Below are 24,060 nucleotides of genomic sequence, written 5' to 3'. Positions count from 1 at the left end.
TTTTACAGATGCCCTTTATCAAGCTGAGGAAGTTCCTTTCTAGTCCTGGTTTGCTGAGAGTTTTTATTAGAAATGGATGTTAGATTTTGTCAAATGGTTTTTCTAGGTGTGCTGAGGTGATCATATGGTTTTCTTTTTCATTTTGTTAATGGTGAATCATATTGATTAATTTTCTAATGTTAAACCAACCATTCATTCCTGGGATAAATTACACTTAGCCATGATGTATTACCCTTTTCATATATTGTTGGATATAATTTTCTAAACTTTTGTTTAGAACTTTTGCATTATGTTCATGAGGGATATTGCTCTGTGGTTTTCTTATAATGTTTTAGTCTGGTTTTGCTATTAAGGTAATGCTGGCCTCATAAAATGAGGTGGGACGTATTCCCTCCTTTTCCGGAAGAGTTTCTGTAGAATCAGTAACTTACCTTCTTTAAGCATTTGAGAGAATTCACCAGTAACTCTATCTGAGCCTGTAATTTTCTTTGTGGGAATATTTTCAACTACAATGTCAATTTCTTTGATAGAACCAGGGTGTTTTCCACTCGGGCTGGTGAGAACAGGCATTATTCCTGGCCCAGGTCAGTAAGAGGACCGTATCACACCCCCATCATCACTGGCTCAGGAAACCCAACGTGTGAGAGCCCCAGGACTTCTCCAGAACTCTTGGGAGGGACATGCCTTTCCACTGAGGGGCTGGCAGCCTATGCTGCTGGTGGTCACATCTGCCACCACGTGGGAAGACAGCCAGGTTAAGAATGGAGCCAACGGAGAGGGATCCTGATGACATCATCTAGACTTTTCAGTGACACCAGCCGGTAACTCCCTCTTTCTGTTGATGGCCACTTGGGCTGGGTGTCTGTCATTTGTAACCAATAGTCCAGACCGACGTGCAGGGTTCCTCTTTCCAAGGTGCTCAGGAGGCTCTTATAATGCGTACCCTGGGCTGACCTGTGATTCATCTTTTTGGCCGTGCTATGTGAGATCTTAGCTCCCCAACCAGGATCGAACCCACGCCCCCTGAATTGGAAGCATGGAGTCCTTTTTAAAAATTTTTGGCTGCGTTGGGTCTTCTTTGCTGCGTGTGGGCTTTCTTTAGTTGCGGCAAGCAGGGGCTACTCTTCGTTGCGGTGTGTGGGCTTCTCACTGTGGTGGCTTCTCTTGTTGCGGAGCATGGGCTCTAGGGTGCACGGGCTTCAGTAGCTGTGGCACGTGGGCTCAGTAGTTGTGGCGCGCGGGCTGAGTAGTTGTGGCTCGCGGGCTCTAGAGCACAGGCTCAGTAGCTGTGGTGCACGGGCTTAGTCGCTCCGCAGCATGTGGGATCTTCCTGGAGTAGGGATCGAACCCGTGTCCCCTGCATTGGCAGGTGGATTCTTAACCACTGCGCCACCAGGGAAGTCCCGAGACTCATCGTCGACCCGTGGCCTCTCCCTCCCAGTCCTGACCATGTGAGCACTGCAGGCTGCGATGGCACAGAGAGCCCGACTACTGGTCCTGAGGAGCGGCCCTTACCTGCATGTTGTTCCAGGCGGCCTCCCCTCGGCCCCGGACGCAGCTCTCCAGCCTCAGTGGGGAGCCCAGGGCCCCATGCTTCGTGTCTGCACACAGCCCTGTGCCCACATTGTGGATCTGGACAAGAAAGAAGCAAAGAGTGGACCAGTTAGCCACCTCGAGATACCTGCCTGGGCCCCTGCTGGGGTGGGGGGAGGGAAACAAGGCAGAGGCATCATATGGGCTGAGTGCTGAATTATCCTAATAAAGCTTGCCCTGGGTTGGTGGGTGGGCCCTGAGCCCCTCAATAAAGGAACACAGAGCTGCTCTGCTAAACCCTGCTTTGTCTTAGAGCACGCAGAGTCCTGGGGTGGTGGCGGGTGCCTGGAGGGGAGGGGCTGTTGAAAGGAGGATTCCCTGGCTCCTCTCCCAGAGAATTTGACCCAATAGGTCCAGGGATCAAATTTTTCCCTCATTCCAGGTGATCTAGAGACTATGCCTTGAAAACCACTCTAGAAAAGGTGTAGGGTCTTTGCTGTCAGACCTTGGAGACTCTGCCTTTTAGGGCGGGTGAATGGGAAGATCCAAAGAGCAACAGTGGTCTCACTAAGATGGGTGGGGGCGTGCGGGGAAGAGCGCCGTGGGAGCGTGGAGGCCCCAGCAATCGCGTGGCCAGCCAGCACGGACAGCAGGCAAAAGCCACCGTGCCAGGTGCTGGCACCACATCGTGCAGCTCCTACTTCACAGACGTGGCTCCTCGTTCGACTGAGGGGTAGGGGGTGTCGGGGCTCAGAAAAGGTCAACTCCAATGTCCGGCTGCAGGGGTCTGACCACCCAGCTGCCGTGTTCTGCATCCACCACCGTGTCCGAGAGGAGGCCACGCTCCCCGGCGCTGCCCCCAGCCAGCGTTTGAGGGAGGCAGGCCCACCCCCGCGAGATGTGCGCTCCTCTGGCAGGTGATTTGGCCAGAAGACTGCCTGTTAACACGGCCAGACTTCAGTAGAGCCTCACTGCAGGCTGGGACCCTTCTTCCCCAGCTTCACGGTCTGACGGCTCTCCCCGCCTCCCTGCTCAATTCTTTCCTCAAGTGTTGCCCCAGTAAGTCTCTTGCATGTCTAGTCCCATCTTGGTGTCTGCTTCTCGGAGGACCTGAACAAACACGGGGGAGAAAGCCAATAGAGTGGCAAAGAAATGAAGAGCTTCATGAGGGAAATCAAGATGACACCTTGTCTAGAAAACTCATGCTGGTGTTGGGCGGGGCTAGGCAGATGGCTTAGTTGGGAACGGTCCCTCTAAGTTGCTGTGTGAATCTGAACAAGTAACATCTGATGTTTCTGCCGGCCCAACGCGTGTCTCTCCACCTCTGGTAAAAATGCCCTGATTTTCCACAGGGCCACGGCTCCTGGCCCATCCCGTGGCCAGAGCATCCATCCTACCCTTGCTTCCCCCTTCTTCCAATGGCCACAGTGATTGGTGCAGGATCCAAGGATAAGATTTCAATCCTGGACCTTTGCTGGCTCCACTGGGAAAGAGGTCTTTACTTTCTGCTGGGTTGGGCCAAGCTTGGGATTTCTCAGCCTGAAGCTTCTGGGAGCCAGTCTTGCTACTCGCGGCATGAGGCCAACACAAAAGGAAGCACAGTTAAGCAGGAGAAAAAGAGACTGACATCATTTGAGCTCTCTGGATCCAGGTGTTCACAGCTGAAGCCACAGCTATCCAAGGTTCCTGGGAAGTCCTGTGTTTGGTTTAAAGCTCTGCTGTCACTGTCTTTAACTTTCTAGTAATTTTATCTGTGAAACCTGCAAGTGAAATCTGATGGGGCAATAGAGCATGCACGTGAGCAGAGGTGACACATGCTCTGTGAGCATCTGCCGTTCCTTTCTGCCAAGTTCACAGACAGCGACTGTGAGTCCCTGCAAGCACAGAATCCTGGGGTCCCACATGCAGGGGAGTTCAGCAGGACTCAAAGGGAGAACAGGGTGAGTGTGTCGTGGCTGTGACTCAGTGGGGGCGCTGGCATGTCCCAGCGGCCACACCCTCCTTTCCAATCAGAACTGGTTTCAGCTGCACAAAGAGGAATGCTGGTCAAAGACACAGGAGGGACTGGTGAGCCCTATCATGTCCTTTCTGTGATGCTTCTCTGGATGAGCCAACTACTTCAGCAGAAGATAACAGCACAGAAGCAAAGGGAAGGAGGGGGGCAATCCACAGTTCCTTTCCCTTCAGTTCTTTCTCATTCATCAGTAAGCCCAAGGTAGAGACAGTTGATAGGACGTGTACATTATCAAGAAGTGAAATAAAAACAGCTGAGTTAGTTTTCTGCAGTGTTTCCACTGCTCTGGTAAAAAATACAAACGCATGGACAAGGTTTGAAATACAGACTGTGAAATTTCACCAACTGTGCACAAGTTAAATGCTCTCATTGCCTTTAAAACTGGCACTGCAGAATATAAAGATGAATGGTAAAATTCACACTAATCATTTAAAGTTTTAATTTTTCTCTACTTATAACATTCAAAAGCAAACAAACAAAAACACCACCACAAGGCTAAGAGACCACCGAAAGAAAGTAAAAAGTTTTATATTTTATACCTCTACTGGCACTTTTTAGATGACGATAAGTTTTTGTTTTTTTAAAAAAATTTTTTACTGAAATATAGTTGATTTACAATGCTGTGTTACCGGCACTTTTTTCTCTGACCTCTGGACCTGGGGTCTGCACGTGCATTTTGCGCCGGGCCCCAATTATGTGGCTTGCCTGGCCCTTCAGACTCACCTCACCCCACGCTGCGGCCGGGGGCTCCACAGGTGGGTAGAATTTGGGGAGGTCCCAGGCGATCTTGGTCATAAACCACTTGAAACTCTTGCAGTTAAGGGAGCTGCGGAGCTTTTTCTGTGCAGTTACATCTCCAGCGGAGAGGTGGCGGTACTCGGGCCGGCGCTGGTAGATGTGCTCCGCGTACTCGTCCATCCACACCTCTGCCACTCGCTTCAGGTTCTGGACGGGATAGGCAGGGGCAAGGGTCAGGCTCTCCGAAGGGCCGAGGAGAAAAGTGGGTACAAAGAGTCCTGGAGGTGGAGGTCAACCTTTCTTATTTTATGCTGCATCAAGGACCACAGCCCCACCGTGTTTTTAAGTCTTCTATATTTCTATTTATTATTTATGCATGTTTTAAGGACTCTACAACTTACGGTTGAATAATAAACTGCTGCTGGTTTTCTTGCCCATCTTGCATCCCCTCTTTCTCTACAGATCGCCTCCCACTGATTTACCTTTGGGGACCCACCCCTGCCTCACTATTATCTCCTGTGGCTGAACGAAAGGCATGTGACCCAGCCTGGCCAATGGGAATATAGATAGCCCAGACATAGGGATTGGCCAGCAGTGGGCAAGTGACCTGGGCCAAGCCAATCAGAATCGAGAGGCATCAGTCCTGGATTTTTTTTTTTTTTTTTTTTTTTTTTTGGTAACTATGGGGAAGAATTGCTGGGTAAGATCTGGTGGGTAAGATGCCGAGAGCTGCTGGGCCATTTGGAAAGCCTGTCCAAGGTTGAAGTCAACCCAGAATGAGGCAGAGCTGAGGGTTAGAACCGGGAACACATTGCTTCTTTTGGTTCCCAAATCCAGCCATGTCTGAAGCCAGAACTACCTCAGAGCTTTCCATTTACATGAGTCAGTAAATTCCCTTTCTGCTTAACCCATTTGAGTTGGGTTTTGTCACATTCAACTAAGAGTGCTGCCCAAGTTGCCTGGTAAAAACGAATTATAATTTGCAACCAGAAGGTAAAATTCCCTCAGCAGCTGGAATTTTTAACAATCCTTTGAGGTGTTAAGGTTGCTACTTTGATTACAAAACACAAAGATAATCAATACAAAATGACAACCATATTACTGGCAAGTAGAGGCAGCAGCAGGTGAGGAAACATCCTGTTTGTGAGTAGACTTGGAGGAGAGGAAAAGTGAATTCTTCTGTGTAACTGTGATGAAAATCCCTCACTCCACCTGCAGTGTAGATCCCATCTGCGGAGAACCTCTTACTTTTCTTGGAAGAGCAAAGCATCACGGTTCAGGGGAAATTCCCTGCTCCCAACATCTTCCTCCAACCCCAGGCTGTTGCCAGGATACCTCCCCTGCTTTAATTCTCTAGGTTTTATCATATCATTTTCCCCCTACTGCAATCCAGATTTCTTTCTGAAGGGTAAAAGCAAGTTAGCACTTTAGGCTGTTATCAATCACTCACACCTTGGTGTAAATGACTGCCCTAGAAGCAGAAGGTAAGGCTGCGGCTGGCAAATGTTTTCTGTACAGGGCGAGACAGTAAATATTTTAGGCTTTGCAGACCATGTGGTCTCAACTCTGATGTAGCTATAAAGCAGCCCTAGACACTACGTAAGTGAATGGATGTGGCTGTCAAAAGTTATGGACACTGAAATTTGATTTTTTCATATGTCACAAAATATTATTATTATTTTGATTTTTTCCCCCCTCAGCTATTTAAAAATGTAAAAACCATTCTTAGCTTACGGGTCACACAAAAATAGTTTGCCAACTCCTGAGTAAGGAGGAAGGAAGCTCACAGGAGGAAGGCCCTGGTATCGAAGCCCAAATCCACCAACTCCTCACTTTTGCTGGCTCTGAGTTTGGGACTGGGAAACTACAAAATTTCCTTGCCACTGTCTCATTTTTTCTGAGTGCTGAAGAGGTCAACAGTGGGTCAGAAATCAGTTCAGGAACATTGTTATCCCCCTCAGGCCCCTGCAGGGCAGAGGCTGGGTTTAATTTAAAACTGTGCCCAGAGGAAGCTGAAGGCCTAAGGGGGGCCTGCACATCTGAAGAGTCTCCTTCTCCTGCCTTGCCACCCAGGTCCTCTGGCTCACTGTCTGATTTGCTCAAGCCACAGGGACGATGAGAGACCACCGTGGTTTCTTCTCCAACCACAGGCAAGGATGGCCAATCTGACCAAGGAAAGGTGTTGAAATTCACCAGGATTCTTTTTAAAGGATCAAATCAAATAATATTCTAATTTTAAATGATACTTGATTACTATTTTAATGAATATTGCATTTTCCAGACATGGCTTAGTAAGTCATTTCTCCCAGATCTTGAACTTTTGTACAGTTACTGGGCCAAAGTAAGGGACTTTACGTTTATTTCTATTACCTCTCCCCTTGCTAGAGTCATGAAAAGGACTCTGGGATTTTAGCAGGCGGTGTGCTCCTCTTATCCCTACTCCTAACACCTTCCTAGTTCTGGGTCCCAGTCCTGTCTGAGGCCCCCCTGCTTTTCTTGAGTTTGGATCACAGAGAATTGTCCAGAATCTTGGAATAAGTCTCCAAACAAAAATCAACTTTTGTTTTGCCAAGTTTGAGTGGGTTTCTGTTACTGCCTTCCCAAAGACCCCTTGCCCAGAGGCACAGACGAGAAGGATCTTAGCAAATTTAGTAAATAAATTAAGACTGGCTCCTTCTTCTTGAGGCAGGCAAGCTGGTGGCCAGTTCATCCTTCCTGAATTGCTGCTCCACTGCTCCCTGGCTATTTGTCCTTCTGGAATCTGTACACCTTTAGTAAGACTTTGGTTTCCCTCTTTATCTGGCTCTCTTGGGGCTTTTAGGATACCTCTCCTCAAATCTATCAGTATGATGTTCTAGGAGACAACACTCTAGAAGGATCTGGTTGTTAAAACACTGAACAAACATGTAAAATATGATCTGCAACTAAGACAGGGTAGTTAGATATTGTAATAAAAAGTTAGGAGAGCTTGATTCAGGCACCTTTGGTCCTACCAACCTACATGGGCACTGCTCAGACTGAACTGGCTTAAAGTCAACAGGAGACTGATTCAGTCTGAATCAGGTGAAAAATCAGGTGAAAGAAGGAGCTAACATGTGAAAACACAGAATTCAGATAAGACATTGAAGTCACCTTTCCAGTCTTGCTAATATTGATGCTGACACTAATACTGCTAATGACAATAGCAGTCGCTATTTAAAGGACGACCACTCTGTGCCAGGCACTGGTCAGACCTAAGTGGGTTTGAATTATGGCTCTAGTTTCTTTGTGCCTCTACATTTCACTGTCCTCATCTCTAAAATGGGGATTAAAAACAAGTGAGAACTAAGTGAGGTAAGTATGTAAGATGCTTTGCACAATGCCTGGCTCAGGAAGTTTTTAATGTGTTACTACAGTTCATCTGTGGGTCTATGAACAGGAGGTGGTGGTGTGTCTTTACCGGGCGAGTCTTATATCAATACGTGACAGCTCTGGATAGGGAAAGGATGCTTTTGGGAGTGGTCCTGCTCAGGGGTCAGAGGACTGTCCTAATGGTTCCACAGTCCCTAGTAGTTGGAAGAGTCGCAGTCTTGGGCTTACTGAGCGACTCTGCGGTTTTCCCGCGTGGCTCCTTCCTCTGGGGTTGCCAACGGTATTTCAGATGAAACGTGATTCCTGCCTCTCCTGCTGAACTAGACCTCGCACCCCACGTGAGAGGGCTGTCCCAAGCGCGGATGGCTGGTACGGCTGTCGTTGGAATCTTCGACCACTAGGGGGCATTGCTGGCTCTCTTTTTCCTCAACGCCGGTCCCCATAGCAACGCCGGTCCCCATAGCACCCCCGGCCGCCTCCAGAGCCCAGCATCCCACCCTTGGATGGAGCCCGGGGAGACAGCTGCCTCTCTGAGCCTCTTGGTCTTTCTTGTAAGTCGCAGGACAAGGGCCCTTCCGAGACCCAGAGGCTACAATTCTGCACGTCGTTGATTGTCAGGTGATGGCGGAAGGGGAGGCAGTGGCCTGGGCAGAAGGAGGCTGTGTGGACTGAAGCCAAACAGGCTCGCGGGGGTGGGCGCTGTCGGGAGGGGTCTTCACGGGTTGAGGTGGGGGGTCTCCAACAGGCAAATCTGTGTGGTGACCTTTCCAGATCCCACCAAACCTCCCTGCGGCTCTCTTTACCCTCTGGGGACCCTCCCACCTCTTCGTTGTTCTTTTGGGGTCACCTTGATTTTTTTCAAGACCCTTAAGATTTTAAAATTTTGTTATTAAGGTTTAGTGAAATATTAATAACACAAAACAAAAACTTCTGGCTTACATTTCCGTTTGTAGATAGTGCCACTTTAATTCGACCAATGACTGATATAAACCATCTTAAGGCACTAAAACAGTGTGACACAGAATTTTTGGCATGAAAGTGGAGAGGCGGTGAGAAGAGAAAGACGCTAACATTTATTAACCATTGCTGTGCCAGGAGCTTTTAAGTGCCATCTCAGTCTTTCCCAAACACACCACTCCACCTGTATTAAATTTTACCCAACATGTTTCTTTAAATCATCCCTAGTCTAACTTTGTACCTACTTTAGCTTTATCCTAAGTAATAATGTCAGTGAAATCATGAATTTGCTACACTAATCCACATTAATTTCAACACATGGAAATAAAAATGTTGACCACCTAAAATCACCTTATTGGTCACACTCTGGGAAACTGCATTATCTCCTTAATTCTCCCGGCCATGCTAAGAGTTGGAAAAAAATGAGCTTCCTTGAAGCAAAGGAGTGAACAGAGCCTTAGAGCAACCCTTCCAAGGTCACAGAGCTAATAAGTGACTAAGCAGGGCTTTAAGTAAGTTCTTCTATGTTTATTTATGTTTGCCACACTGCAAGGCTTGTGGGATCTTAGTTCCCCAGCCAGGGCTTGAACCCATACCCTCAGCATTGAAAGTGCGGAGTCCCAACCACTGGACCGCCAGGGAATTTGCATAAGTAAGTTCTTTTAAACTGGATTTCACCTGGAGGGTGGGGGGAGGGGCACATCCTCACTCCTAGGGACCATTAGGCCTAGGGCATGGGGTGTCTCTGCTCCGCCGATGGTTGTAGGCCAACATCTCACCCCCTAGGAAAGCCACCACCTTACCCGGGCCAGGCTGACTCCGGCGGGGACCTTGTAGGGCACGTACTTCCTGTAGATATGGCCCACCCTGGAGCAGGGAATGTCCTCCATGCGGCCTCCACACATCCACACCTGCAGGGTGAGAAGTGAGAGAAGATGATATTTCTGCCTCCAATTCACGGCCTCCTCAAAGGCGAGCGTTCCTTCGTGCATTCATCGGAAGTATCAGCGTGGACTGTGTACCAAAGCCCCCATTCACAGAACTAGGGACGTAGGAAAACACAGCAGTGACAACAGCAGTAAAAACAGCTCACGGCATCGAGTGCTTACTCATGGCCAAACGCTACGATATGGGCTTCGCATGCACAGCTGCACAGAAGTCTCGTCAGAAAACCCATAAAGTAGGTAGTAACGGAGCTCCATTTTACAGATGAAGAAACCGAGGCTCAGAGAAGCTAAGAAACTTCTCTAAGGTCACAGGGTTGGTACATGGTGGAGCCAGAATTCAGAGCCAGCTTGGGCTGACTCTAGAGTCTGAGCTCTGGACAAGTGTGAGAATTGTGAGGGGGTAGCGGGGGCTCTGTGGGAAAGACTGTGGTGATCACTTCGTGATGCTGTCCGCAGGTATGCCAGGGGACAAGGTGGCACACAGGCTGTGCATTTGCCGACTCTGGCATTAAATGCTGTTGTTTCCTTCTAGATCTTGCTGGGTCACCCTGAGCAGTCCCCTGCTTCCCTGCCCTGACTCTCCTGCAGGGTGGCTCATGGGCAAGGCTGCCTGTGGTGTGGCAGCTGAGGCTTCTTGTGTCTCCCTCCACAACCGGTATCACAGAGATCTCCTGAGTTGGAACCCTGGTCTGACAACAGTGTGGGAATCCTTAACAAGTACAATCAACCCACTGAGGGGCCCAGCCTAAACAGACCCCCTCTGGCAGTCCTGGGTTCAAATCCTGACTCAGCCACTATACAGCTTTGTGAGTTGGATCAAGGCACCTAACTTCTCTGAGTCTCAGTTTCCTCACTTGTAAAGGATTAAATGAGGCAGGCTCAGGGGATGCGGTATTGTAGGTAAGGTGCTTATTAGCACAGGACCTGGCACCCAGTCACAGCACTGTGAGATACTACAAATGATGGGTTCATACATTTGACTGATATTTATGGAGTGCCTGCTACATGCCACACATGCAGCTGGGCACATACAGCAGTGAATAAGTTGGCCAAGGCCCCTGCTCTCATGGAGGCGGTGTGTGGTGGCCAGACTCCGAGAAGCCCCCAATGATCCCTGCCTCCTGCTGTTTGCACCCTCCCAAATGAAGCACATGAGGACTGACCTGTGTAACCAACAGGATACTACAGAAATGACGAAGGACACTGTGGCTCCCACCTTGCTCCCTGGGATCACTTGCTTTGGGGCAGCCAGCTGCCATGTTGTGAGGACACTCAAGCAGCCCCATGGAGAGGTACAGGTGGTGAGGAGCTGAAGCCTCCTGCTAATAGTGCTAACCTTCCCACCACGTGAATGAGCCATCTTAGAAGTGGCTCCTCCAGGGACTTCCCTGCTGGTCCAGTGGCTAAGACTCTGTGCTCCCAATGCAGGGGGCCCGCGTTCCATCCCTGGTCGGGGAACTAGATCCCGCATGCATGCTGCAACTAAGAGTTTGCATGCCGCAACTAAAGATCCCATGTGCTGCAACTAAGACCCAGTGAGGCAAATAAATAAATAAATAAATAAATATATTTTTAAAAAGTCTCCTCCAGCCCCAGTCAAGCCTTCAGATGACCACAGCCCTGGCTGATACCCTGACTATAACCTCATGAAAGACCCAGGCAGAACTATTTTGCTAAGCCACGCACAAATCCCTGACCTGCACAAACTTTGAGATAATAACTGTCTATTACGGCTTTAAGATTATGTTTTCCTGTGGCAGTAGATAACTAATACAGGGACTTTCAGATGGTGATGTGTGATCTATGGAAGCCAAAGCAAGGTAACTGGATGGACTCACTGGATGGATGGATGGGATGCTGTGCTACCCCCACCTGTCAGGGAAAGCCTCACCTAGAAGGGAGTATTTGAGGCGAGACTTAAATGATGAGAAGGTAAAATAAAATAAAGATCTGAAGGGTGAGAGAGCAGGTGGAGAGAAGAGCGAGTGCAAAGGCCCTGGGGTAGGGAGCCAGAGGCCTGGAGCAGAGGTTGCAAAGACAGGAGTGAGGGGAGGCGAGGTCATAGAGGTGAGTGGGACAATCATAAGGGTCTCTTGCAGCAGAACTAGGAGTCTTCACTGCAAGTCTTCAGTGAGGGAGACAACACAATTCACCTCTCTTTTCCAAAGATGACTCTGTGGAGTGCAGGATGGCCTGTAGGGTACAGGATTGGGGGAGGGAAGGTCTAGGGGACTTTCGTAGATACAAAGCAGTCATGGCTTAGGGTCTGTGGGACTGTGGCGATGGTGGGACACGGTTGGATTTGGGACATTTATTATTAATTTCATTACTGTATTCCCTCATTTGTGGAGTGAAGAGCAGGAGTGGGAATATCTACAACCCCGATGCCGTGCAAAAGAGCCTTTTCCACCTTGAACTGCTTGACAGGATTCTGGGGACTCGGCTCCGTATCTTGATTAATTCAGGGGCTCTAGAAGGGCTCCTTGCACACTTGAGGGGCCTCACTCCCCCATCACTTCCCGCCAGCAACTGTCTCCTCCCCACCCCAGATGTACTCTGTCCTGGGCTTCCCACAGGGGATAGGCACGCGTGGGGCTGCAATTAGTGGAAATGCTGCCTGGAGAAATGCGATTATATTCTGATGTTGGGGGAGAAAAAAGCCATCGAGCCAGTCAATAGAACAGAACATTGGTCTTGAGATAATGGGCTCCTGATGGTAGATTAATGTCAAGGCCAAGCCAAGAAGTTTATTTTCAAAGCAGGAGACATTGATCAGGCGCCAGCATCCTGTAACAATAACTCTCCCTTTATACAAAGTGACTGATGTGGAAGCAATGTTTTTGTCTGGTGGATATTGCCCAGGTCGCCGCTGGGCTGCCCTTGCCTTTTGGAAGGCAGAGTAACACTGAGCAGGTGGAGGACACCTTACCCTGCTCTATTTGTGAATGTCTCCTGGGCAGCTGACTAGGCCGGTGTCCAGCTCTCTCGACTCCATATTAAACTCACATTAGCTAATGAGGCTGTGTCTCTGGCTCTGCTTGGCAGGGAACCTTCCTTTATGCAGACGGATTATCAATTTCCAAATCCTTCTCTGTGCTGTGACCTCGGGTTTCTTTGGCCCTGACCACGCTGGCCATCAGCCGGAAGGTTCCTGAGGGACTAGGGTGACCTTGATCTACTCAGAGGTTTGAGGCATCTAAAATGCCCTCAGATTCCTGGGATGTCTGCAGCCCAGGAGGAGTGCTGGCTTTGGACGATGGGTTTACTCCACGGCTTCCCTGCCCCGGACATGACTCTCTGACGGCTGAGTCAGAACTCGAACTGCCTTTAGAGAGACGCACACCTGTTCAGCAAAAGCTGCTACCAAGCCCTGAGTCCTCTGGGAGCACCTGAGCCGTCTGAGAGGGGCCCAGCTCAGGGTACACTCAACCCTTCAGAACTCCCTCTGGCCCCCCAGAACACATCACACACAGCAGGCACCACCCCCGTGGTGGTTGCTGCTTACCTGGCAGGATCCCCAGACTGGAGGGGACTCTCCATCCCGGGACATGATAAAAGCTGGAGGCATGCAATTACAGCCTGACTTGCCGTGGGCTGGGGAGCTGGGCAGATCTGGTCCTGGACTCCAGGTTCAGCTCATGGTCCGTGTCACCTACCTGCGTACCTTCAGGCCCACCTCCCTCCCTTCACAGCTGAGGCAGCAGCCACCCAAGGCCCACAGAAACCACAGCACTGTTTTCCTATCCCAACGCCACCAGTGCAGCCGTGTGACCTGGGGACGACGGTCACTGCTACCTTGCAAGGCTGCTGAGATGGACTGAGACAAGCTGTGAAGAGCGCTCAGCCTGACGCCTGGCCATAGCAAACCTGATTAATGTTAGTCATTTCTATTTGCGAAAGAACGAGAAATACCACCACCTTGAAATGATACAGTATTTGCCCTTCTGCCCAACACCATGGTATTTTTTTATCCTATGGCCTGATTTCCCAAATGGATAAAGTGAAGCTCAGAGACATGATGGAGTTTTTCAAACAGACTTCGTGGCAGAACCTGCAACTGACCAGGAGAATGACAGTGCCAGGCGGGTGGGGTACCGTCACGGGGCTTGGTTGCCTGAGGGTCTTCGCCTCTCCCCCAAGTAATACACCGGCAGAAGAGCCCAGCTGGTGGCAGAGAGAAGGGGAGCTGCAGAGCTGGCAGCAGCTTCAACCGTGTTTGGCCGGGACCCCATCATATATGGATGGGGACAAAGACAGGCCACTGAGATGACATCTTGCAGCCCCTCTCTGCTGTCAGCTTTCTTCCCTCCCTCCCCTCCATGCCCTTCCTAGTCTCCATCCCCACGGGGGGTGCAGCTGTCTGCTCCGGGAGCCTTGTTCCACCATAAGGAGTTTCCAAACACACCCTGCCATCTCGTTCCTTGGTGCTGTTTTCTCCTGTGGAACAGTCTTCTCCCTGGAAGCACCATGCCACTAGACAAGTACAAATCTAATTGTAAAAGCTTGCTCCCCATTCATTTTCATTGCTGCTTTGATTTACTTTATTAGCAAACTTCTTTTGTGTGATGACAGGCTTCATTACAGTGTCTATAAAAGACAATTAGTCGCTCTTACTTCCTAAACTGAGGAGGAAAGAAACGAGTGGTGATGAGCTTCAAGAAGACACAGTGGGCCCCGGTGAGTGCGTGGCAAAGGGGCCGTCCTGCTGAGGGGACCGCGAGTGAGCGGGGGTGGGGCGAAACCTCTCTCTCAAGGAAACTGCTGCCTGGAAACCAGTCAGTAATGGATGGGCACCGTACCTGCCCAGGGAGGGGAGAAGACACCAGTCAGCCATGGCTTTTGCTGCTGGCAGCTCGGCTGAGGACCCCGATGAAGTCCAAACCCTGTTCAGTTGCGCTTGGGAGCTGCACCATTAATATGCAATTAAAAGAATAATCGCCACCAATTATCCTGCATTATCTCTGAGCTTAGGAAGAACACAGCGTAGCCGTGATGAGCTTGGTTCTGGCTCTTAAGCAAGTTTCATGAATCTGAAAGCCTCAGTTTCCTCACCTGCAGTATGGGATGTATTATTGTGCCTCCCTCCTAGGGTTGTGATGAGGCTGGAATGAGGTAATTCTGAAGCATAGACGACTCTGAGCAATCCTAATGGTGCTACCTGGGCACATGGTGGCTGGCGCTACTGGTGGTGGGCGCCACAAATACGCCACGCAGTTTCGCTTCAGGAAAGAAGGAATGGTGTTGGATCCATGTCTTCTGTAAGTTCATATGATTTTGAACATATTAGTTTGTTTTGAACAACAAGATACTGTTTCAGGAAGTCTCACCAGCATGAAAGGATCTCACTCATGTTAATTTTAGATGCTTATACTGGTTACAGTGTACAGTTGGTAAAAGAGCAGGAAAAAACCCAATTTTATTTTTCTTTTAAAAATCCATTTAAATTTACTTCTAGATTAATATATGATTTTATATAATATAGTATTAAGCATATGTGTAGCTAAATTAATAAATTGAATATCTGACTGTTTCAACAGTATCCTGGGGCTTCCCTGGTGGCACAGTAGTTAAGAAGCCGCCTGCCAATGCAGGGGACATGGGTTCGAGCTCTGGTCCGGGAGGATCCTACATGCCACGGAGCAACTAAGCCCGTGTGCCACAGCGACTGACCTGCGCTCTGGAGCCCGCGAGCCACAACTACTGAGCCCACGTGCTGTAACTACTGAAGCCCGCGCACCTAGAGGCCGTGCTCGGCAACAAGAGAAGCTACCGCAATGAGCAGCCTGTGCACCACCAACGAAGAGTAGCCCCTGATCGCTGCAACTAGAGAAAGCTCGTGCGCAGCAACGAAGACGAAATGCAGCCAAAAATAAATAAATTAATTAATTAAATAAAGAAAAACAATACCCTGAGGTGTTTTTGTGTGTGTGTGTGCGGCACACGGGCCTCTCACTGTTGTGGCCTCTCCTGTTGCAGAGCACAGGCTCTGGACATGCAGGCTCAGCGGCCATGGCTCACGGGCCCAGCCGCTTCGTGGCATGTGGGATCTTCCCGGACCGGGGCACGAACCCGTGTCCCCTGCATCGACAGGCGGACTCTCAACCACTGCGCCACCAGGGAAGCCCTCCTGAGGTGTTTATAGTCAACTTGGCCAAAAAATGGGGGGTGGTTGCCTTACATTAGGGCTTTTTTTTTTCTTTAATAAATGAATTCACTTAAGTTGCAGGATCTGTTAGGTTTTGGTTCATATTTGAAATAGCACAATCTCCCAACCACCCAGTGAGGGAGGTACTGGCATGCCTCTTACACATGAGGAAAGCGAGGCCTAGCGAGGTCCAGTGCCTTCCCCAGGGCTCCTCAGCTCATAAGTGGCAGAGCCCAGAGCGGATTCCAGGGTGGGGGCCCCCAGAACTAGGCAGATCTGAGACTGCACCTTTGATCTTTCTAAAGCCTGGTCCTGACCCTATCATGGTCTTCCACAAAGACCCCTCTTGGCATTTGTATTATCTGCAGGACAAAGGGGTTACCCTGGGCTTGCAGTCAAGGTCTCTGCCCCCTGCTCTGGTCACCTCCGATCCCCTCCACACCCCCTGGACACCACATGTGCATGCTGCTGAGAGCCAGCTGCAGTGCACTCACATTTCTGCTCTCTTGGGCACATGTGCTTTTCTTTCCATGAACAATGCAGCCCAGTACAAACATTCATTCGTTCATTCATTCATTCACACATAGCCTGGTCACTGGTCAGCCTTGCTCTAAAACCCTATTGGAAGAGATGGGGGCTTCCCTGGTGGCTCAGTGGTTAAGAATCTGCCTGCTAATGGAGGGGACACGGGTTCAAGCCCTGGTCTTCGAAGATCTCACATGTCGCGGAGCAACTGGGCCCGTGAGCCACAACTACTGAGCCTGCGCATCTGGAGCCTGTGTTCTGCAACGGGAGAGGCCGTGACAGTGAGAGGCCCGCACACCGCGATGAGGAGTGGCCCCCACTCGCCGCAACTGCAGAAAGCCCTCACACAGAAACGAAGACTCAACACAGCCAAAAAAGTAAATTAATTAATTTAAAAAAAAAAAGAAGAGATGGAACAGAAACTGGCAGCCAAGGGTGGACCAATGACATAGAGCCTTGAAAGTGGGGTGAAGGTGTTGGTACCTGTGGGCCAACCCTGCCAACCAACCTACCCATTACTCTATCTTTCCACACCCCAGCCTGAGCATCCACTCTGTACAAGACCTTACCTACTGATTACAGCCACGATTTTCAGTCTCGAGTGAGCATCAGAGTCACCCGGAGAGCTTGCTAAAACACAGACTGCTGGGTCCCACCCCTAGGATGTCTGACTCAGCAGGTCTCCGTGGGATCTGAGAATTTACATTTCTAACAAGTTCCCAGATGATGCTGGTGCTGCTGGGCTGGGGACCACACTTTGAGAACTAGTGCCTCCTGGATTAGTGACAGCCTCTCTCAGGACAGTGGTGCCTGCCAGTTCACACTGTGTCTCTAGACAGCCCTGTGAGTTTGGGGTTATTAGTGTCCTTTCAATGAGGAAGTAAAGGTTCAGCAGAAAGGGCAGGTGAACTGTCCCAGGTCTCACTCAGAGTTCATTCCAGAGCTGGGCCTGGAGCCAAGGTCTTTGGCCTCTGTCTTGCCGGCCTCAAAGCTCCTTCCACACCTGTCTTCCTGCAACTGCAGCCCATACACATCGACCACAATGCCAACGTTAACAGCTATCATAATTGATAATTTACAATATGCCAGGTGCTGAGCTAAGCTTTTAACACATTTTGATTAATAGTATGCTCACACCGACACTATGCAATAAGGATCATTCTATTGCCACTTTACAGATGAAGAAGTCCAGAGAGGTTAAGTCACTTTCCCAAGGTCACACAGCCACTAGCTGATGGAGTTTTCACCTGAACCCAGGTGGTTTGATTCCAAAGCCAATGTACTATCCCGCGCCGTTCTGCCTCCTTTTTTCTTTTTTTTTTTGCGGTACGCGGGCCTCTCACTGTTGTGGCCTCTCCCGTTGCGGAGCACAGGCTCCGGACATGCAGGCTCAGCTGCCGTGGCTCACGGGCCTAGCCGCTCCGCGGCATGTGGCATCTTCCCGGACCAGGGCACGAACCCGTGTCCCCTGCATCGGCAGGTGGACTCTCAACCACGGCGCCACCAGGGAAGCCCCCTGCCTCCTTTTTTAACACGAAGGTTCTGATCCAAACAGCTACCACTCACTGACTGCCTTCTTTTTGTCTGTCTCCAGGCTAAACAAACGTTTTATACCATTTTATTTTTTATTTTTATTTTTGGCCTCACCTTGTGGCATGTGGGATCCCTGACCAGGGATCGAACCTGTGCCCCTGCATTGAGAGCACGGAGTCTTAACCACTGGACTGCCGGGGAAGTCCCTACCATTTAGTTTTTATAACAAACCTCTGAAGAAGTTGTTATCTCCATTTTTAGCAATAAAAGACCGAGGCATGAAGAGATGGGCACGTGGCTGGTTAGGGAGCGATGTACCACAGGTGACCCTCGGGCTTCCGAGCCATCTTCCTGGAGGAATGGTGGGAGGGGCAGGTGCCCACAGACAGAGACACCCATGGAATTTCAAATGGCTGCTCAAAGTCAGGAGCAGAATGCCTTCCCTGTTCTTGGCAGACAGCTCTTAGAAAGTCTGGGTACATGTGGCTGGGAGGAAAATTCTACATGCGGCAGAGCAAGTTCCCAGCATCCTCGGATAACCCAGCGAAGGAAGGAGCTAGCGCCGGGTCCCCGGCAGCGACACTGCAGCTGGTCTGAGTCAGAGGGGGCTGGGAGCGGGTGGTGGAAGGGATGGGGAGAGGCGATGGCAGGCTGGCACTTGCGTGGGGGCCCCGAAGGCCCTCCTGGGTGGCAACTTAACCCCCTCAGGGCTGGTCCTGACTTCTGGGGCCTCCCTGTAGCAGTGGCCTCTCTCTGGGCTGCCCCCTCCCACCAGGTGGAATGAAATGAGCACTGGGCTTAGAGTCAGGACATCTGGGATTTAGCCCTGGCTCTGCCACCTTCCAGCTGAGGGACCCTGGCCCTGTCCCCTAAGAACCTGGGGCATCAGGTCACAACATCACTCCTCACCCGTTTCTGGTGTGCCTACTACTTTCTTTTCATGCACCCTATTTCACTCAACCACCCTGATGACACGTGAGTTCCAAGGAAGGAAAATCTGAGAGTTTCCTTTTTTTAAATCTGCCCACAGCAGTCTGGGGCTGGGTTGGCCTTTGGTAACTGTATCAGTGTTGGGCTATGCAGACCCGCCCACCACTGAGGCCTCCTGCCTCTGCTCTGATGTGGTGGGCTTCCCTCTCGGAACAAGGCTCTCCCTCGTTCCCTCGTGTGGCTTTCTGTCACTCCCTTGCTCAAGCGGGCCTGCCCCAAGGGACCTTCTGAACGTCTCCATCTTCCTCTCCAAGGGCAGCAGGCTGCTGCCCTTGTCTCCTGGAACAGACCCTGCAGAGGTGCGCTTGGGGTCTCCATCCTTCCCTGGGGGTCTCCTCACCGTGACTCCCTTCTCTGTAGACCTCACTTGGGGAAGAATCTCATCCCTGAACTTGCAAATGGCCCAAACGAAGCACTGGGATGTCTATGGGGCGGAGGAGGGGTGGGCCGGGAGGCTGAAGAAACAACAGTCTTCCCTTCTTCTCGGTTAAAAAAAATATTAATTTTTCTCCTGATTACAGAAGTGATATGTACTGATGATGAACGCATTCAATGTTACAGAAACAATGAAGCAGAAAGGGACAGCCACACTGTAGCCCTCCCACCCCCGATGCCCCAAGGGATGGGAAGCTTCCGTGGCACCGTGGGTCAGAGTACATCAAGGCAAAGGATCAGTCTGAAGTCAGACAGCAGGGCTGAAATCCCTGTTCCAACCACGTGACATTGTGGAAGGATTTAACCCAAGACTCAGTTTCCTCATCTATAAAATGGGGGGGCACGGGGCCCCACGTTACTGCATGTGGGTGCTCAGTAAACTAGAAGGAGATTCTTCTCAGCTTTTTTTTGTTTGTTTGCATTTGTCATATTTTTAAGATTAAACACGAGACTATATATACATACATAAAAACAAAATTTTCACATCTTTTTTTAAAACTTAATTTTGGAGGCATCTAACTTCTTTTACATAATGTTTCACTGTTGGGATGTGCTTTAACTTATTTATTCCCTAAGGATGTACATTTAGGTCATTTTCAGTCTTCCCCTTTCGTAAGTAATGCTTCAACAGATAGCTCCTACCTCAATCTTTGCTCTATCTCTCTTGGCTCAACTCTTGGGCGTGAAATTTTGCGTAAAAGAATGTGCTTGCTTTGAAATGTAACGGATTCTGCCAAATTGCTAACAAAAGATATATCCACTTACATTGCGTCAAGGCCCACATCTTTCTCACGCCAGCTCAGCCACGTTGTCCCGTGGACACTTCTCCTCTCCTGGACCTCAAAGTTGAAGACATCCTAACTTCGGCCTCCTGGGGACACTGTGCAGGTCCCTTTTCTGCTGGTCCTGCCGCCACCACCTCTAATCCAACCACCCTCTCATCCACGTAAGGCCAAGGGCTTTCTACACAGCATCTTATTCGAGCCTTTCTTGGGTAGGAAGGCAAACTCTATCAGCACCATCTGGGATGTGAGGGCCAGAGAGATCAAGCAATTGGTCCAGGGTCTCCAGGTGGACAGAGAGCAGAGACGAGAAGCCAGTGCCCTGCCTTCTCACTGAGTACCTCTCCTGCCACATCGCCATCACCCAAAGATGCAGATGTAAGCCTGGGAAGGGCAGGATGAAGGAAGTTATATAAGATAGGAATTGATGCCACTAACAGTTATCTAAAACACCTATTCTGGGCCAGAAACTGGGGTATAGAGATGGACAAAACCCACTCCCTGCCTCGAGGAAGCTCAGAGTGCAGTGGGGGAGACAGGCCAACCCTTGGGTCCTGTCAACAGGAGGTACTGGGTGCCATGCTGGGAGTGACATTCGGGTGGTCCCTAAGCATCACAGGGAGCTCAGGTAAGGCTGAGAGGACGCCATATAGATGAGCTGAACCCAGAAGGATGACTGTGGGTTGGCCAGACTAAGGAAGGGCATTTCAGGAAAAATGAACAGTGCGTGCCTTCAAAGACAGCCAGGCATGTGAGCCTGGGGCTTGTGAGCCGTTCTGTATGGCTGGGTCAGGTGGACATCGGTGGTTTGCCCCACCCCGCCTCCATTCCCCCTTCTGCACACAATGCCTGGGCTTTCCTTTAGAGAGCCAGCTCATCCCACTTTCCCAGCTCCAGGATGGGCATGTGACCAATCAGACTCAGGCTGCAGTTGACAGATCAGAACATTGCTCAGGGAGGGGCAAGGGACCAGAAGGCCAATGAGACTCGACTTGGGGACTTACTACAGGAGTGATGGGAAATAGAGACTCTTTTCCCACTGGGCTGCTGGGTATTTCCACAAGTGAAAACTTGCCTGAGAGGAAAGCCAACCCAGATGAAAGCAGAGCTGAGGGACTAAGCGAAATGGAGCCTAGATGAGATGGGTTAGTCCCTGGATCCAGCCGGGTCTGGAGGATCTACCCTGGAATTTCAGTTGTGTGGGCCAATCAATTCTGATTTTTTTGCTTAAGTCAGACTGGGGTCAGATTGACCGGGATTTTGGTGACCTGTTACCAAGCGTCCAGACTAATGCAATGCGGAGGAGAGTGGAGAGAAAGCAAGGGGCGGTAAGCAGCTCATGGAGGTGGGTGTAGGCCAGGCTACAGGGTTAAAGATTTATCCGCCCACTAGAACTGGGAAGAGTCTAACTGCCAAGCAGTAGAACTCTCATATGTGACCGTGCCTTTTGGAAACAGAAGCTCTATTGGCTGAGAGAGAGAGGGGAAAAAAAAGAGTCAATGACTCTCCTAGAAATTTCAGAGCCTTCGGAACATCTTTTCTGGGGTTTTCCCATCGGGATAGATGGCCTGGTCTGAAATTGGAGCCAAATTATTAATCCATCAGCCCTGATGGCACGTATCAATTTGTCTTTTTTTTTTTAACGTATCAATTTATCTTAATTTCTGAAAATACACTCATGCCTTTCAGACCAGTCTCTCTTCTCTGTCACCAAGAAGAAAAGGGATCTCAGTAGAGATTAATCAGAGGAAATTTGGCCCTTCGTAAATGCCCTGCTCTGGCTGAAACAGAACACCCGGCATTCCAGGGAGGTGTTGCCGGCAGACGAACGGGCTCTCCTGTGCCCTCAGCGCTGTGGGCAGGCCTTCCGCGGGGGCCCGGGAGACAGTGCACTGTCAGAGGGGCTGCCGCCGGCTCCAGGAACTCGCGCTCTCAAAGCCCGGAGAGAGAAAGCCCAGGGAGAAATGTCTCCCTTTCAGACCTGGGGGACTCCTCATTACACTGTCTCATCTCCTCTCCAGAGTGAAGGAGATAATTGGATCAAATGGCAACAGGAGCCAGCCTCCCTCCCCCTCCCGGATGAGAGACTTCCAATACGGCTTCATTACCGTGTCTTTTGTAAATAAACTGTGGTGGGAAAATGCCAATTGTTCTGCCATAATTGCCTGATGAGCATCATCAAATGGGTCTTTGAAATGCACAGACTGAAATTATTTGGGGTTTAGAAACTCCTTTGTGCTCATTTTTCTCCAATCACTCTTCTCCACGGAGGGAGTTTCTGAAGGGGAACTTCTTGACCAAGGAGGCTGGTTCTGGCCAGTATTACACCTGCTCTGAGTATTCAACCAACAATTATTTATTAAGTGCCTTCTCCCGGTCAGGCAACCCTTTTGGTTCTTGGGATACAACAGACAAAGATGGTTACCCTACTGAAGTTTACATTCTGGTGAGAACTCAAGAACACTGATGTGCCCATTTCTGGGAACAAACTTAGTAGAAAACTTCATAAATTAAGTTTGTTTAATTGACAGATTGAGGAACTGTGAAGTTAAAACTCTTCTGATTCCTTGTATGTGATTCCACTGTAAGGATGTGACATTTGGAAAATTAGATTGCATGGGCTAGGGATACTAAATAAATGACATATGTGCCATCGCTCGCCAAACCTGCACCCAGGGCAGACATCACTAATCAATCACCACTCCTTTTCTGATAAGCTCAGACACAGCCTCGCAATACATATTAACACAGAACTGGGGCAGCTCCTACTGATGGATCAGAGTTGGCTGGGAGAGCAAACCTATTTCTGACTTAGACTGTTACTAGTTCACTTCATTGAGAGGCTGCAGGATATCCTAGTAAGTTAACCCCAGGAGGAGGCAAAAACTGAGAAGAAGAGTAAGAGATTACAGCCAACCTCTTAGGCTAGTTTTCCTCTCAAGTGCTCTCACGTCCCTGCAGAGGCCTATACAACATGGCGGGTGAGAGCATGGGCTTTGCAGTTGGGCAGACCTAGGTTCAGGTCCTGGTTCTGTTAGTGTCAACTGTGTGGGACCTGGGTCTGAGTTCCACCTGCCCCCCCTGTGAAATGTTTATAATAATGATACCACCCTCCTAGGGTTGCTTTGAGGATTAAATAAGCCAACACTTGTGAAGGGCTCCACACAGGGTACTGCCAGCTCTGATCATGGCTGCACTTGAGTTGCCGCACACCAGGGTGGATGCACAGTTGTTGACAGCTGGCATCCGCTCTGACTGATTGGTGCTTGTGTCATCATTGTTGTTAAATATTTTTAATATCACCCCTGGATTTTAATATTAGTTTTATTTAGGGGGCTGGCCCCCTTATGGGAGACAACTTCAGAAGTCTGAAGGTAAAATGGACATAGGCTGCCTTTCAAATCAAAATAATGTTTCAGTAGAATTACAGGTTGTTTTCTTGCTAATCAAGAATTTATGTCCCCCAGTTCTGAACTGCTCACCCAGTGGCATACACAAGGACAATGACAATAATGAAAATAATTTTTAGGATATTTATTAAGTCATTCTAACAAGAATGGACTTATTTAATCCTCTCAACAACCCTGTGAGAATTAAAGTATCATTAAACCCATTTTATGGAAGCAGAAACTGAGGCTCAGTGAGGCTAAGGATTCTTTGTCCAAGATCACACAGCTGGTATGAAGTAGCAGAGCTATGACCTGACCTAGGCAATCTAACCCCAGCGCCGAAACCTTAATTGCCGTGTGTGACAATGGTTCTTTGCATAAGAAGTTGATGCCCGACTTGGCAGGCATCCGGGTTCCTTGGCCGGCGTATTCACAGGGCTCAGCCCAGTTATGCTGCTGGCCATCCCTCATGGGTTGGGGATATGCCTTACCAGGGGTTCTAGGGGTGTTAGAAGCAGGCCCTGGCCGACCACAGGGCCACAGGACAAGCTAACCTTCCCCTCAGAGGGACTAAGCCTCTGTTCTTCACTTGAGATCAATACAAAAATCCCACAAAAAGGGGAGGAATGGGGCCTCAGAAGTTTGCATAGTTAACTAGTAACCATCACCTCCTTTATCACCATTGTCAGAAGCTTCTACAGCACATGGGCCGGTCTAATAG

At 49.7% G+C, this 24,060-nt stretch overlaps 1 protein-coding gene across 3 annotated transcripts in view; it reads right to left on the bottom strand.

Annotated features, from left to right (window-relative positions):
• The window catches only part of GALNT10 (polypeptide N-acetylgalactosaminyltransferase 10), a 225,299-nt gene that overhangs the window by 4,543 nt on the left and 196,696 nt on the right, over window positions 1-24,060 (bottom strand). For all 3 annotated transcript variants that reach the window (XM_029216105.1, XM_029216104.1, XM_029216103.1), the window contains exons 8-10: window positions 9,397-9,504; window positions 4,271-4,492; window positions 1,516-1,632 (exon numbers count right to left, since the gene is read on the bottom strand). In XM_029216105.1, the coding sequence (XP_029071938.1) occupies window positions 1,516-1,632; window positions 4,271-4,492; window positions 9,397-9,504 (447 nt within the window). The remainder of the gene's footprint in view (window positions 1-1,515; window positions 1,633-4,270; window positions 4,493-9,396; window positions 9,505-24,060) is intronic.

This window comes from Monodon monoceros, unplaced genomic scaffold (genome assembly GCF_005190385.1).
Source record: "Monodon monoceros isolate NGI ecotype Baffin Bay Population unplaced genomic scaffold, NGI_Narwhal_1 Super_Scaffold_12, whole genome shotgun sequence".
Taxonomy (NCBI): Eukaryota; Metazoa; Chordata; class Mammalia; order Artiodactyla; family Monodontidae; genus Monodon; species Monodon monoceros.
The sequence above is the reverse complement of the archived record's forward strand: the minus strand, read 5'-3'. Positions and strand labels throughout refer to the sequence as shown.